Below are 14,645 nucleotides of genomic sequence, written 5' to 3'. Positions count from 1 at the left end.
ATGAGAGGGGGAAATACTTCAGATCAGGTTCACAGTGGATGACTGCAAGCAACAATGATTTATTTATTAACATTTGTATCCCACATTTTCCCACCTATTTGCAGGCTCAATATGGCTTACATAGATCCATAAGTGGTGAATAACCACTTCCGGAGAAGAGAAATGCATAGTTAAGGTAGAGGATACAGAGTAAATTTGGTTACAGGAAGGAAAGTTTGTCTTATAATAAGAATTGAAAGGTATTAGATTAACTTCGTTCGTGAAAGAATTAACTTGAACAATTGGAATATTAAAAACTACAAATCAAGATACTTTAACAAAAAATATTTAAGGCTTAATGATGACGGAGCTGCCTGGCAACAGTAATTAGAATGCAAGCAAATTCCATGCAAGGTAGATATAAAAGATTACTAAAGAGTCCTTTTACCAAACTGTGAGAAACAGGGCCCTGCGCTAACGGCAAGGGCTATTTTTCCTGCATGCCAGGGCCCTTTTCACCACAGTGAGTCAAAAGCCCCCAGACATAAATGGCCATGTGGTGAGGACTCTTACCGTGTGGCCACGCGAAGGGGAGTCCTAACCGCCACCCTTTAACAAAGGACAGCTAAAAAGTAGATTGGAATTTGCGTGTCCTGCGGCATCCAAAACCCAGAAAAGACCATGTGGTCAGACGTATTAGATTTGCAATGAGCCATTTCAGAGGCTAGGAAGCGGTATTACAATTAAGGCAGGAAGCAAATATTGGCCCATGACTCTTGTAGCCCGCTGGCATCCAGGCACTGTAAAAGGCTTCTGCACCACAAGGCACACCCCCTCCCCCCCGCTATCCATCGTGTCTTTTAAATTTGATCTTGGCAGGGGCGTAGCCAGACCTCGCGGTGGGAGGGGGCCAGAGCCCGAGGTTGGGGGCACATTTTGAGTGCTGCCCTGCCGCCCCCCCCCCCCACACCTCATCCCCAAACAAACTCATACCTTTGCTGGGGGGGGGTCCCCAACCCCCGCCAGCCGAAGCCTTCTTCAGTGCAGTCTCCGGCGCAGCCGTGTTTGCTGCCTGCCCCCTGCTCTTCTTTCTTCTTGCTCCTCTTGCGCACGCTGACGCTGAGCGTCTGCGTGCACAAGAGGAGCAAGAAGAAAGAAGAGCAGGAGTTGGGTTGGGGATCCCCGCCAGCCAAACCAGGGGCCCGGACAAAATCTGCGGGGGGCCCAGGCCCCCGTGGCCCCCCATAGCTACGCCCCTGGATCTCGGTCTGCCAAAATGCATCCATTCACCTGCAAATTCTTCTATAATGGTCGCTCATCTTTGAGTACTCAGTATAGAAAAGCATTGCGTGCCGATTTTTTTTCAGTTCCGATTTTTGAGCATCATTTACCCGAATCTAGCCCAGTAAGTAGAGGTTAACATTTCCAACTGATAGAAGGTTTAGCACTTTAATATTTGGCATTACTGCATACAAATGTCTAGCTTGAGCTAACACACCTCCCTTTTGTCTCCGTTACCAAGTGTCTACCTTAAGTGCACGTATTTTTCCAGCTAATAAAGGTGTATTACTGGCATATACTAGAACACGTTTCTAGTAAGCTGATTTACCCCCGTTTACTAAGCCACACGGCAATGCTGACACAGCCTATTCAAAGTGAATGGGCTTTATCGGCGTTAGCGCATGGCAGACGCTAGCGTGGCTTAGTTAAACAGGGGTGTTCAACTTTGGCAGTACCGTACAATTTCTTGCACTATATTTATTTACTAGTAAAAAAGGCCCGTTTCCAAAACCAATGTGGCTTTTTTTGTGTGTATGTGTATGTGTCACAGAGTTATTTTGTGTGTGTGTGTGTGAGTGTGTGTGAGAGTGTGAGGGTGCGGTGTGTGTGCAGGTTGTTGATGTGTGTCTTTTTTTGTTTTGTTTTTTGCTTGGGGGTTGGGGGATGTGCTGTGCTGTCCTTGGTCGCTGTTTCCTGCTGGCTGGGTCGCGGGTAATCCTTCCAGCTGGGCCGCAGCTTGTCCTGTTCGCCCACGTCCCAGATGGTGAAGGGCACGTTGTTTTCCGGCTCCTCTGACTCCATGTCAAGCGATCCCAAATATAGTCTGTGCTATAGGCCCTCTGGCACTCTTCAGTACTGGAAAAACAAACAGTACTGGCATTAGGCATTTAAAAATTTCTCCCCCCCCCCCCCCCGGGTCTATTTTTGCACATACCCACAGCAGGAATATTCTTCTCTCGTTCCAGCGGTGGTTCTGTGCTCACGGTGCTGCTCATATAATGAGCCATTCTGCTGGGGAATGCTCCTCCCTTATTGTCACGTAGTTTCCTCTGATTGGTCCGTCTTACGTTGCCTAGTGTTGCCTGGGAACGGTGTTGTGATGGTCCTTTGTGTTTCAGAATGTTGAGGGTGTTTTTTCTGATTGGTCCATCATGCGAGGGCGGGGCAGAGAGACATGGTCAGTGTTGTGGCTTCACCACCATGAATCCATGAACCCTTCAGGGAGTGACTGAGTGACTTCAGAACGTTGTCTTCAGAACGTTGAGGGTGAGTTTTATTATAGTAGATTTGTTGCATTTGTATCCCACATTTTCCCACCTATTTGCAGCCTCAATGTGGCTTATATTATGCCGTAATGGCGATCGCCATTTCCGGGACGAGAAATACAAAGTGGTATTGCATTAATGTTCATAGCTGATCATAGGCGCCCCGTATAAGAGGCTTGGGGAGAGCCCAGCTGTGACCTTCCCCGCCTGCCTACTTGTCCCGATAAGCCAAGACTCCCGTCCCGATGGATTCTGCCGCTGCTTCTCTTGAGCAGCGGCAGGAGGAAGCACCGCGTCAAGCCACCGCCACTCGCTTCTGTGAACAACCATCATTAGAACAAAAGAAACGCGGGGCCGCAGCGCTATCAACTCTGCCCCCCCCCCCCCCCCCCCCCCCCCACTGACGTCATTTTCCCATTCCGGACCGGCACAGCCGACAGCGCATGCCTGAAGGCTGCTGCGGCTCCGCACTTCTTTTTGTTCATGCGCTGTAAAGAGGCCCGCCCCGGAGGGAGAGAAAATGGCTGCAAATGGTAAGCACTATAATCACCGGATCCGGAGAGTTAATTGGTGTGACCTCATTCCTTTCCTTAGTCAGGGTCCAGGGACTACCTATGTGCTAGCGAATTGCAATGTGTGAAAGAAAAAGAAGCAGGTCTTGTTATATGGTCTCCAGAAAGCACCTGCATGAAATTGCTAAATGTTACAAGGCATGAAGACTTGTATACATAAGCTCTCTCATCCTTTCACCTCAGAGCTACCAGAAAAAGAAAATGTGATTTTAAGTTGGATAAATTTCCTCTTTGGTGAGCAGTTTATAGAATCTACTTCCTGTAAGACTGACTTTGCAGCACTGGACATCTTCTGAGAGAAATGTAAACAATTCCATATGCACAGCAGGCATGAGTAGATACTGGGATTGAATGTATCACTGAGTGAGGTTGGTTATGTAGATGGGGAGAAGACTGAACATGAATGGGTGCAAGATTCATTCTTTTAAGCTCCCATCCCCCAGTTTCTATATGTTAAAACGCAGATGGGTAACATGTGAAAGAAAAGTGAAGGGTAAGCTTTCAAGATCATTTCTCCCTGGAATGTGTTGGCCACAACATTTTTGCAGTAGTCAGTTTTTATCCACAATGTATGTACCACACTATCTCATTGTTTCATACACAGAGACACACACTGGAGAGGTTTTTTATTATAACTGGCATTGTATATCATCTTTCATCTATGTAAGGGAAGTGACTGGGGATGCTGGAGGAGAGAGAGAGAATGTGGAAAAGTGCAGGGGAGAGCCAAAGAGAGAATGAGAGAGAAAGAGGGGACATGGAAAAGAGCAGGGGAGAGCCAGGGACATGGAAAAGAGCAGGGGAGAGCCAGAGAGAGATGGAGAGAGAAAGAGGGGACATGGAAGAGAGCAGGGGAGAGCCAGGGACATGGAAAAGAGCAGGGAACAGCCAGAGAGACGATGCTGGATGGAAGAGGGGTACAGAGAGAGAGAGATGAGTGGAATGGGGAGAGAAAGAGGGGACCTGGGCAAGAGAGAGAGAGAGAAGCTGCAGGGGAGAAACTGGGGGGAGACCCTAGCTGTCAGACGAATAGAAAAACTAAATGATCAGACAACAAAGGTAGAGAGAATTTATTAACTGGAATGTGTCAGCTTTTGGAAATGTGCATCTGTGATATTTTGCATGTAAGTTTCAATTTTTCTAGTATTGCTGCATGCTGAGTCTGACTTCTGGAGGTAACTTTCCATTCAGTATTTTGCCTTCATATTTGTTGTGTCATGTGTTTTTCATGTGTAATCAAGGTGCAGTATTCTACTAGTGTGTAGTATTTGCAGCCCTTTTTGTTTTGTTTTTGTTTCACTAGGTTGTGTACTGGTGTTTTAGAGCCCGGTGTAATTAAAGTGCTGCCTTTCCACGCATAAGGTTGTAGCTCTTCCTGTCCTTGGAATTAGTGCTGTTATGGTTTGCTAAGGTCATGAGTGTGTTTTTGCACAAGTTTGTGTATAGTGTTTTGCAGTGCAGAGATTGTGTGATGGCCTTACTGAGATGGCACCAAATCATCAGAAAGGGTTTTAGAGCCTAAATCATGACACACTACCTCTTGAAGGATCTACATATAGTCGTTCATAAAAGGAGCTCATTGTGAACACTTCCACCCTAAAAGGGTGTTTTGTGGCTCTACATGAGAATTGTGATATTATGATCCCTTGTTTCATATTGTTGACGGTCTGCATTTTCCATAAGGGTGGTATATTGGTGTATTAGGGTCTGCCTAGTGTTATGGTACAGTAAGGTTCTGAGTGTGTTTTTGCACAAATTTGTGCATAGTGTTTTACAGTTGAGCGATTGTGGTTAGTATATGCTTTGAGTAACCACTTTATTCTTTGACATACGATACATATCTAATATCTAAATTTAATAAAAAGGTATTGTGACTTTTATTTTTACTAATTTTTTTTCTGTGTTGTCAATTGTGGATATAAGCTCCGCCCCAGGCTCCACCCCCTAACCTCGCCCCCTTTAGCCTCCCCAAACAGTTGGGCCACCGACCGCCTATGTAGCTGATAAAGTAATGTATAGAATCAGTCAGACAATCAAATATAGAAGTTAATTTCGGCAATATGTTAAAGTTCATTAGTAACGGAGTTCATGAATCAATCAATTGTAGAGTTCGATTTTGTCTGGTTTTGGTAGAGTATCATTGTTTGATATAGTGTGACTTCATTCTGTGCTTAGGGGAAAATTCTATACATGGCACCAAGTGTTATGTGCCTACTTCCGCACCAAATTTTCGGCGTGAAAAAAAGCTTTCAATGCGCCAAAATGGGGCGGAAATGGCAGTCCCGCGTGAAAACACACTTACATACCCGTTTATAGAATGGCGTCCAAGTGTTTCTGTGTGGATTTGCAAAGGGGGCGTGACCAGGGAAGGGGGATGGGTGCAGCAGGGGCATTCCCTTAAAATGCATGCAGTGTTATTGAATTCGGAGGACCTGCGCCCATCTTGCAAGCTGGGGATTTACCCCTGGTTTCAATTGGTGTAACTCCTCATGCCTAAAGTTGAGCATGAATCCCGGCACTATGCGCTGTTCTGTACAGGGTGCCGATCCTGGAATGCCAACTATAGAACTCCATTGAGCGACAACTTTTTTTGGCGCCGAATTTTGAGAACCATTTATAGAATTTCCCACTTGGTAAACAAACTTGCACGCACAGGTTAAAGAAGAGTGACAGTGATGCACGTAACTGACAACATTTTGGGCCTGAGATTTTTTTGACATGGTGCGAGTGGCCGAGTCTATTGTTAAGTGCATATATGCGACATTAGGTTAGTATATGGTAATGGCAATTACACACGTAATTGCCATTACACAATTTCTGCTTAGCGCAATACTTCAGGCCATGGGCGTAGCTATCATGGGGCCACGGGGGCATGGGCCCCCATAGATTTGGCCCTGGACCCCCCTTCCCGCCGCCAACCCTCTCCCGCTACGTACCTTTGCTGGCGGGGGACCCCAACCCTCGCCAGCCGAAGTCCTCTTCTCGGCCGCCAGCAAAGGTACGCGGCGGGAGAGGGTTGGTGGCGGGAAAGGGGGGTTGAGAGGGTTGCGGCGGGAGGGGGGTCAGCAACGCCACGCGGCCGAGAAGAGGACTTCGGCTGGCGGGGGTTAGGGTCCCCTGCTAGCAAAGGAACGCTGCAGGAGAGGGTTTGCGGCGGCGGGAAGGGGGGGGTCGAGAGGGATGCTGTGGCGGGGGTGAAAGTTGACGGCGGGCGGGGGGGGGGGGGGGACGGCGGCACCAGGGAGGGGGCTAAAATGTGCCCCCTCACCTCGGGCTCTGGACCCCCTCCCGTTGAAGTCTGGCTACACCCCTGCTTCAGGCAACCAATCAGTGTATGTCAGCTCTGTTATATAAAGGGGCTGTTAGGACCAGGGATGTAGCCAGACAACAGATTTTGGGTGGGCCTAGGCAAGAAGTGGGTGGGCACCAAGTTTTCTCCCCCCCCCCCCCCCCCCCACACACACACCACCAAAATAATATCTCAGCTGGCGGGAAAATGCTTCTTTCCACCTTGGCAGTCTGCAGCAGGCATGAGCTAAAAACTGAGCATGCGCAGATGCCAGTATCGTGGAGAGTAGCGTTTTCGTTACCATCAGGGGGAAGAATTCAGCTGGCGGAGCTTGGGATCCCCACCAGCTACCGGTAAAAGTGTGCTACTGTTGGCCGGGCCTCAGCCCTAAGTCAGGCCAATCTGTGGCTACACCACTGCTTAGGACTGTGAAAGTTTTCAGACCCCCTCGGTCTCAGGAACACATATGATCAATCACTTCATTACTAATGTTCCTAAACCACTTTATAATGCATAGATCAGGGTCACTGTTTTTGGTGCACGCTAAACGCTAGAGACACCCACAGGAATATATGGGCATCTCTAGCATTTAGCGCACGCTTATTTTTAGCGTCTACCAAGAACGCTACTGCGACTTAGTAAAAAGACCCCCTCAAAGAAATCTGATTAGCAGTACCCACCTCCTTGGAACACCAGGCGCATTGGGGATGGATTAGCAGGCACTCTTCACAAGATGTAGCACTTCCACTCGTGCAAATGTTCAGACCTTCAACACAAACAACAGAGGATTATCATCTTGTTCGACAAGAGCAAAGGTGAAAAACACACTTGGTTGCCACACATGCTTCGGGATTTTATTATTTTTGAGAGCGTGTTTCTTTTTAACTTGCTTTGATCACTTGACAAAATTCTCCAAAGCTCTCCATTTCTTTAGTGGTTAGAGTGGTGGACTTTGGTCCTGGGGAACTGGGTTCGATTCCCACTGCAGGCACAGGCAGCTCCTTGTGACTCTGGGCAAGTCACTTAACCCTCCATTGCCCCCTGTAAGCCGCATTGAGCCTGCCATGAGTGGGAAAGCGCAGGGTACAAATGTAACAAAAATAAAATAGATACTATTGGAGATTCTACATGGAATGTTGCTACTATTGGAGATTCTACATGGAATGTTGCTATTCCACTAGCAACATTCCATGTAGAAGCCTGCATGGCCACATTGGTGATCTGCAAGGGCCGACTTCTACATGGAATAGCAACAATCCATGTAGAATCTCAAATAGTAGCAACAGTGGAGGAGTGGCCTAGTGGTTAGGGTGGTGGACTTTGGTCCTGAGGAACTGAGTTCGATTCCTACTTCAGGCACAGGCAACTCTTTGTGACTCTGGGCAAGTCACTTAACCCTCCATTATCCCAGGTACAAATAAGCTGCATTGAGCCTGCTATGAGTGGGAAAGTGCAGGGTACAAATAAAATAATAATTTATAGTACCAGGACCTGGCTAACCATTTCTCTAGAAACTGCCAGTCAAATGTTCTACATATAGTTTGTCCTAGACATGTAAGATTAAAATGCCTTTTATGACATTTTCATAAAATACCCCAGCCCCGCCCCCCACCACCGGCTCTGCCACCCAATCTCAGAAGCTTAGCGGAGATGGGGTGGCAGAGCCGGTGGTGGGGAGGTGGGGCTAGTGCTGGGCAGACTTCTACGGTCTGTGCCGTGAAAATGGCAGATACTAATCAAGGTCAGGTATACACAAAAAGTAGCACATATGAGTTATCTTGTTGGGCAGACTAGATGGACTGTGCAGGTCTTTCTCTGCCGTCATCTACTATGTTACTCACATTACTATGTTACCTCAGTGCCAGTGCCCAGATAACTACCTGGGCAAGTTGGACTGGATAAAAGGCTGCCCTAAGTTGCCCAGATATTGAATATTGGCCAGTATCCAGATTTGGCGCTGAATATCCGGTCTCAACTTTGCCCATGGCATTCAGCGTTTCAAAAAACGCTGACTGCCAAGTGCCATGAGCTAAATATTGATCCCATAAGTTTTCTACCAGAAGGAAGTTGTACAGTAACATCAAGCTATCCAGACTCCTACAAATAATCTAGAAAGCTTCTCATCATAAACTTTCACGTATTGTACAATGCAAAACGAAGGAAAGGCTTGCCATGGTATCCTGCTTCCCAGGAAGAAAAGTCTGGTGAAGGCAATGTCCTGCCAAACTTATTTCTCCAAGCCCTAACTAAATGGAACAGCAGGGTCTACAGTATTTGTCACCTTTGCTTGAGAAATGACATTTCATATAATGTCATGGTATTTTCCTGTTCCCTTCCACTGCCTATTTTCCTCTCAATGAAATGCTCAGGTCCAGGGCTCGTGCTGGCGTATTCGGTACCCTAGGTAAATATTCAGCCTTGACTTCCCCATCAATTATCTTTCAGGACCCTAGGGCTCAACTTGAGATTTTGATAATTGAGCTCAACCATCACCTCCATCCTTACACCACCCTTCAGAAATCATTAGGCTGATATTCAAAAGTACTTCTAGAGTGGAGGAGTGGCCTAGTGGTTAGGGTGGTGGACTTTGGTCCTGGGGAACTAAGGAACTGAGTTCCATTCCCACTTCAGGCACAGGCAGCTCCTTGTGACTCTGGGCAAGTCACTTAACCCTCCATTGCCCCATGTAAGCCACACTGAGCCTGCCATGAGTGGGAAAGCGCAGGGTACAAATGTAACAAAAATAAAATAGATACTATTGGAGATTCTACATGGAATGTTGCTACTATTGGACATTCTACATGGAATGTTGCTATTCCACTAACAACATTCCATGTAGAAGGCTGCACAGGCTTCTGCTTCTGTGAGTCTGATGTCGTGCAGGACGTCAGACTCACAGAAGCCTGCGCGGCCACATTGGTGAGCTGCAAGGGCCGACTTTTTCATGGAATGTTGCTAGTGGAATAGTAGAATCTCAAACAGTAGCAACAGTGGAGGAGTGGCCTAGTGGTTAGGGTAGTGGACTTTGGTCCTGGGGAACTGAGGAACTGAGTTCGATTTCCACTTCAGGCACAGGCAGCTCCTTATGACTGGGCAAGTCACTTAACCCTCCATTGCCCCATGTAAGCCACATTGTGCCTGCCATGAGTGGGAAAGTGCAGGGTACAAATGTAACAATAAAATAAATTTTGGATTAAATTCAATAGACGGCACATAAAAATTTGGTACTGAAAAAAGTAATGCTTAGCACTATTGTCTGGGTCCTTTTACTAAGGCGTGCCGAAAAATGGCCTGCGCTACTATAGGCGTGTGTTTTGGACACATGCAGGTCCATTTTTTAGCGCGCCTGTAAAAAACGGCCTTTTTTTGGCCGAAAATGGACATGCAGCAAAATAAAAATTGGCAAGCATGCATTTTGGGCCTGAGACCTTGCTGCCACCCAATGACTTCAGCGGCAAGGTCTCACACGTTAATCGGGCCGTAAATCATCAGCGATACAATGCCGATTAGTGCCCGGTTAACACTGTGTGGTAGAAAATAAGAAATATTTTCGGACACGTGTATTGGGCGTGTGTAAAAAATGTAATTACCGCCTGGGCCATGCGGTAGCCGGGTGGTAGTTACAAACTGACACACGGACACATAGGCGCCGACTCCGTGGGTGCTCGAGCACCCCCAATATTTGACCCGCCGGAACCGGAAGTTCACAGCCAGGAGCCAGCCCGACCTGCGCTGTCCGCCCTCTTCTCCCTCAAAACAGTCCTCCGCCTGCCCCTCGGGTTCTTGCGTGTCGTCCAGAATTTAAAAGTCATCTTACCTCTGGGTTCTGGCGGCAGCAGTGAAAGGCCAGCAGGCTCGGCGAGTCGGCGCTTCAGCCTGCCTTCCCTTCTCTCTCAGCTCTGCCTCTGGTCCCGCCCTCATTTCCTGTTTCCGCAAGGGCGGGACCAGAGGCAGAGCTGAGAGAGAAGGGAAGGCAGGCTGAAGCGCCGACTCGCCGAGCCTGCTCGCCTTTCACTGCTGCCACCGGGACCCAGAGGTAAATTCTGGGCGGCATGCAGGAAGGCGAGGGGTAGGCAAAGGACTGTTGTAGGAGAAGAGGTCGGGCTGGAACTCAGAGGAGAGGGAGGGAGGGGGGCCTGGAACTCAGTGGGGGCCTGGAACTCGGAGGTAGGGAGGGGGGCCTGGAACTCAGAGGGAGGGGGAAGGAAGAAGGAGGAGGGAAGGAGGGGGAGGAGGGGAGAGGGAGGGGGGAACGCACCACCTGTGAAAAAAAAATTCAGCACCCCCAATCATTTTGAAAAGTTGGCTCCTATGGTTGGACACACGTAGGTGCCTACACGCCTTAGTAAAAGGGCCCCCTAGTGGCAATCAAAGTTAGGCAATCCAAGCAAACCAAAAATATATATATATAAATACAGCAGATATGAGTTAGTAAGACACACCATAAACAACTGCTGCTATAATAATTCAATAATCATTCATACAAGAATGGTATACTGACCCTTGAGACTTGTTTTTAAGTCCCCTGAAACCATCAATTGAGATAAGTATAAAAATAGTGCTTGCCAAGAGTTTATGAAATATTCCTATATAACTGTTAAAAAAATTGGACCGATGATGAGAAAAAGGTGGAGTCTTTATAAAACCACTAACTGAGGTATGGAGCATTGTCTCCGAGAGAAGCCACACCTCTGATGGTCCGAAATTACCTTCGTGTGTTAGGCGCCATTTACAGTATAATGCTTAGCACCGGGAACCGCGACTACTTTCAGTTGTGACCATTTACACAAACAAAACCCTGCGCCTAAATTAGACATTGATCATTTTTAGTGGAGTGGAGGAGTAGGTTAGTGGTTAGTGCAGTGGACTTTGATCCTGGGCAGCTCCTTGTGACTCTGGGTAAGTCACTTAACCCTCCATTGCCCCTGGTACAAAATAAGTACCTGAATATATGTAAACCACTTTGAATGTAGTTGCAAAAACCTCAGAAAGGCGGTATGTCAAGTCCCATTTCCCTTTCCCTATTTGAGATTCTACATGGAATGTTCCTACTATTGGAGATTCTGTTGCTACTATTTGAGATTCTACATGGAATGTTGCTATTCCACTAGCAACATTCCATGTAGAAGTCGGCCCTTGCAGATCACCAATGTGGCCGCGCAGGCTTCTGCTTCTGTGAGTCTGACATCCTGCATGTATGTGCAGGATGTCAGACTCACAGAAAAAGAAGCCTGCGCGGCCGCATTGGTGATCTGCAAGGGCAGGCTTCTACATGGAATGTTGCTAGTGGAGCAGTAGCCCAGTGGTTGCTAGTGGAGGAGTAGCCTAGTGGTTAGTGCAGCGGACCCTGATTCTGGGGAACTGGGTTCAATGCCCACTGCAGCTCCTTGTGACTCTAGGTAAGCCATTTAACCCTCCATTGCCCCTGGTACAAAATAAGTACCTGAATATATGTAAACCACTTTGAATGTAGTTGCAAAAACCTCAGAAAGGCGGTATGTCAAGTCCCATTTCCCTTTCCCTATTTGAGATTCTACATGGAATGTTCCTACTATTGGAGATTCTGTTGCTATTATTTGAGATTCTACATGGAATGTTGCTATTCCACTAGCAACATTCCATGTAGAAGTCGGCCCTTGCAGATCACCAATGTGGCCGCGCAGGCTTCTGCTTCTGTGAGTCTGACATCCTGCATGTATGTGCAGGATGTCAGACTCACAGAAACAGAAGCCTGCGCGGCCGCATTGGTGATCTGCAAGGGCAGGCTTCTACATGGAATGTTGCTAGTGGAGGAGTAGCCCAGTGGTTGCTAGTGGAGGAGTAGCCTAGTGGTTAGTACAGCGGACCCTGATTCTGGGGAACTGGGTTCAATGCCCACTGCAGCTCCTTGTGACTCTAGGTAAGCCATTTAACCCTCCATTGCCCCTGGTACAAAATAAGTACCTGAATATATGTAAACCACTTTGAATGTAATTGCAAAAACCTCAGAAAGGCAGTATATCAAGTCCCATTTCCCTTTATTTTGTAACAACGCGCATAAATTGTGGGAGCACCTTTGAGCCACCCATGACTCTCCCATAGCTATGCCCCCTTTTTGGCTCCGCGTGCATAAATTTTAATTGATACCAATTAGCACCGATACTTGATAGTTATCATTCAATTAATGGCATTAATTGGCTCACTATTCAATTAAATTATGTGCGCACAATGGGTGCGCCCAAATTTGTGTACTTAATTTTTAGTGACTTTTATAGAATTCAGCGGTTTATGCGCAATTCCCCCTATTCTATATAGATTGGCCAAAGTTAAGTGCCCAAATTTGGACACCCAGGGCAGATGTACCTGCAGATTAATTAAGTTAATGAGGTGTCAACAATCAATAATTACAGTTCATTGGTAAACAATTTGGATCTGGGCACACATCTTCCCTAGCTGCTGTTCTATAACATCTGCACCTAACTCAAAAGGGGTGTGGCTATGGGAGGCGCATGGGCAGATCAGAGGGCGTTCCCAGAAGTTAAGTGTGATGTTATTGGCTGCTGGTTCAACATAGTGTGGTAGATGAGTTGGCTACTCTTATATTATTTAATTCAACATCCCCCAAATTCTATAAACGGGGCCTTCGGTTGTGTGTGATCATTTGGCTGCGTCGCCAAACTGTGCGCACATGACTTAATTGATTAAGAAGCCAATCAGCAAGCACTGGACTTTCTTTGAGAAGTTAAAAGTGACCACAAAGGGGTTGATTCACTGCGGCTGATCTCTCCCCTTTTGTATCTATTGGAACAGACCTTGATGAATCAGGGCCTCGAGCGCAGTTGTTTACTCCCTGCTAAGCTGCAGTTTGAGGTCTCTCTCTCGCAGCTTCTTTGACAGGGAATCAAGCATCCGAAACCATTTCGTTAAGTTACGTCCAATAAAAAAAGGTATCATCTTATTTTCTTTTTATTGATGATTACCTTTAAAAGTGGACTAACACGGCTACTACCCACACCTCGTTACAACTTTACCAAAGCAGTTTGCAGGCTGATGCGCCCGTCCGGTTCCACCGGTATTTCTGTCCTGGATCAAGAGCAGCCTCCGGTCCTGGCACAGATCCCGCCTCACGGGTTGGGTTCCGGCAAAAATAACCAGACAGACATCACACCACCTCTGCAGTTCCTAAGTTCGCTATTGATATCCCACTTTGAGCAACTATTAACCGCCCCCCCCCCCCCCCCACCACCACCACCACCACCAAAAGAAGCCCATTCAGACCCAAACCGAGGACCTCCAGGGCAGAGGCAAATCGCAAACACTGCCCCCGATGCCATGAATTTCTTTTTGCTTTAAAGCTTCTTTAATTGCGTTAAGAAACTATTTCTTTTCCAAAACCTTATTATTGTACTTTCTGATTCCGGCCGGGGCCGAAACCAGTGACTTTACCTGTAACATCGTGGAGCGGGGAATACAAACTAAGAATGCAAAAGGCCAGGTAAGAGGCGATCGTCCTGCTTCGGGGCATGGCTGGTGACTGTCCCCAGAGTCAGATGAGGCCCAGGAGTTTTGGCTTTTGCACCCCAACTTCTGGCTTTTGGTTCCTGCAGGAGTCAGTGGGACCCCCGGCTGGTCCCAGTAGGCAGCCGATCGGCTCCTACCCAGCCGCTTCTGCACCGATCAGTCTCGGGAAAGTCATAGCGCTCCGGGAAGGGTGGGAGGGGGTGATCAGCCGGCAAAGCCCCCTCCGCATCCAGGCACCAGAAGGAAGCAGCCGGGCTCTGGGAGCTCCAGTGAGGCGACAGATCTTGGCATCGATGATCACAACAGGGTAGCGCAGCCCCCTCCTACCTGTTGCCCCCCCAGCCAGGACCGACCCCTTCGTGCGCCTTCCCAGGCTCTCTCTCCTAGATCCACCGAATCCGGACCAGTGATGGGGCCGAAAAGCAGCCTGACACCCTTTCGGCCGCTTTCCCGCTCCTTAGCAGCCCAGTTTCTCCTGCGATCGAACTTCAATTCCCTGCCCTCCTCGCTTACTTTTCCCTCCCTTGCGAACTCTTTGCTCCGTGAGTTTGTTGTTTGTACAAAAGGAGCGGGGTCTGGATCTGAAGTCTGAACTCTCCGCCCAACACGTCCAATCCGGGTGCCGGAGCCTTAACCCTTTGTAAGCCGAGCCGGAGGAGGCGGAGATAATAGCCAGGCTAGCAGCATTAGTAATGGCTATTTTTAGCAGTCTCAGGCGGTGCTACTCTGCCTTCTCTATTCATTCCCTCTCCCTCTTCT

At 47.8% G+C, this 14,645-nt stretch overlaps 1 protein-coding gene across 1 annotated transcript in view; it reads right to left on the bottom strand.

Annotated features, from left to right (window-relative positions):
• Positions 1 to 14,444, bottom strand: part of ITGB5 (integrin subunit beta 5) — a 210,964-nt gene extending 196,520 nt beyond the window's left edge. The window contains exons 1-2 of the mRNA XM_030209136.1: positions 13,812 to 14,444; positions 7,067 to 7,152 (exon numbers count right to left, since the gene is read on the bottom strand). Of these exons, the coding sequence (XP_030064996.1) occupies positions 7,067 to 7,152; positions 13,812 to 13,890 (165 nt within the window). The 5' untranslated portion in view covers positions 13,891 to 14,444. The remainder of the gene's footprint in view (positions 1 to 7,066; positions 7,153 to 13,811) is intronic.
• Positions 14,445 to 14,645: the final 201 nt, after the last annotated feature.

The sequence above is a fragment of the Microcaecilia unicolor genome, chromosome 7 (genome assembly GCF_901765095.1).
Source record: "Microcaecilia unicolor chromosome 7, aMicUni1.1, whole genome shotgun sequence".
Taxonomy (NCBI): domain Eukaryota; kingdom Metazoa; phylum Chordata; class Amphibia; order Gymnophiona; family Siphonopidae; genus Microcaecilia; species Microcaecilia unicolor.
The sequence above is the reverse complement of the archived record's forward strand: the minus strand, read 5'-3'. Positions and strand labels throughout refer to the sequence as shown.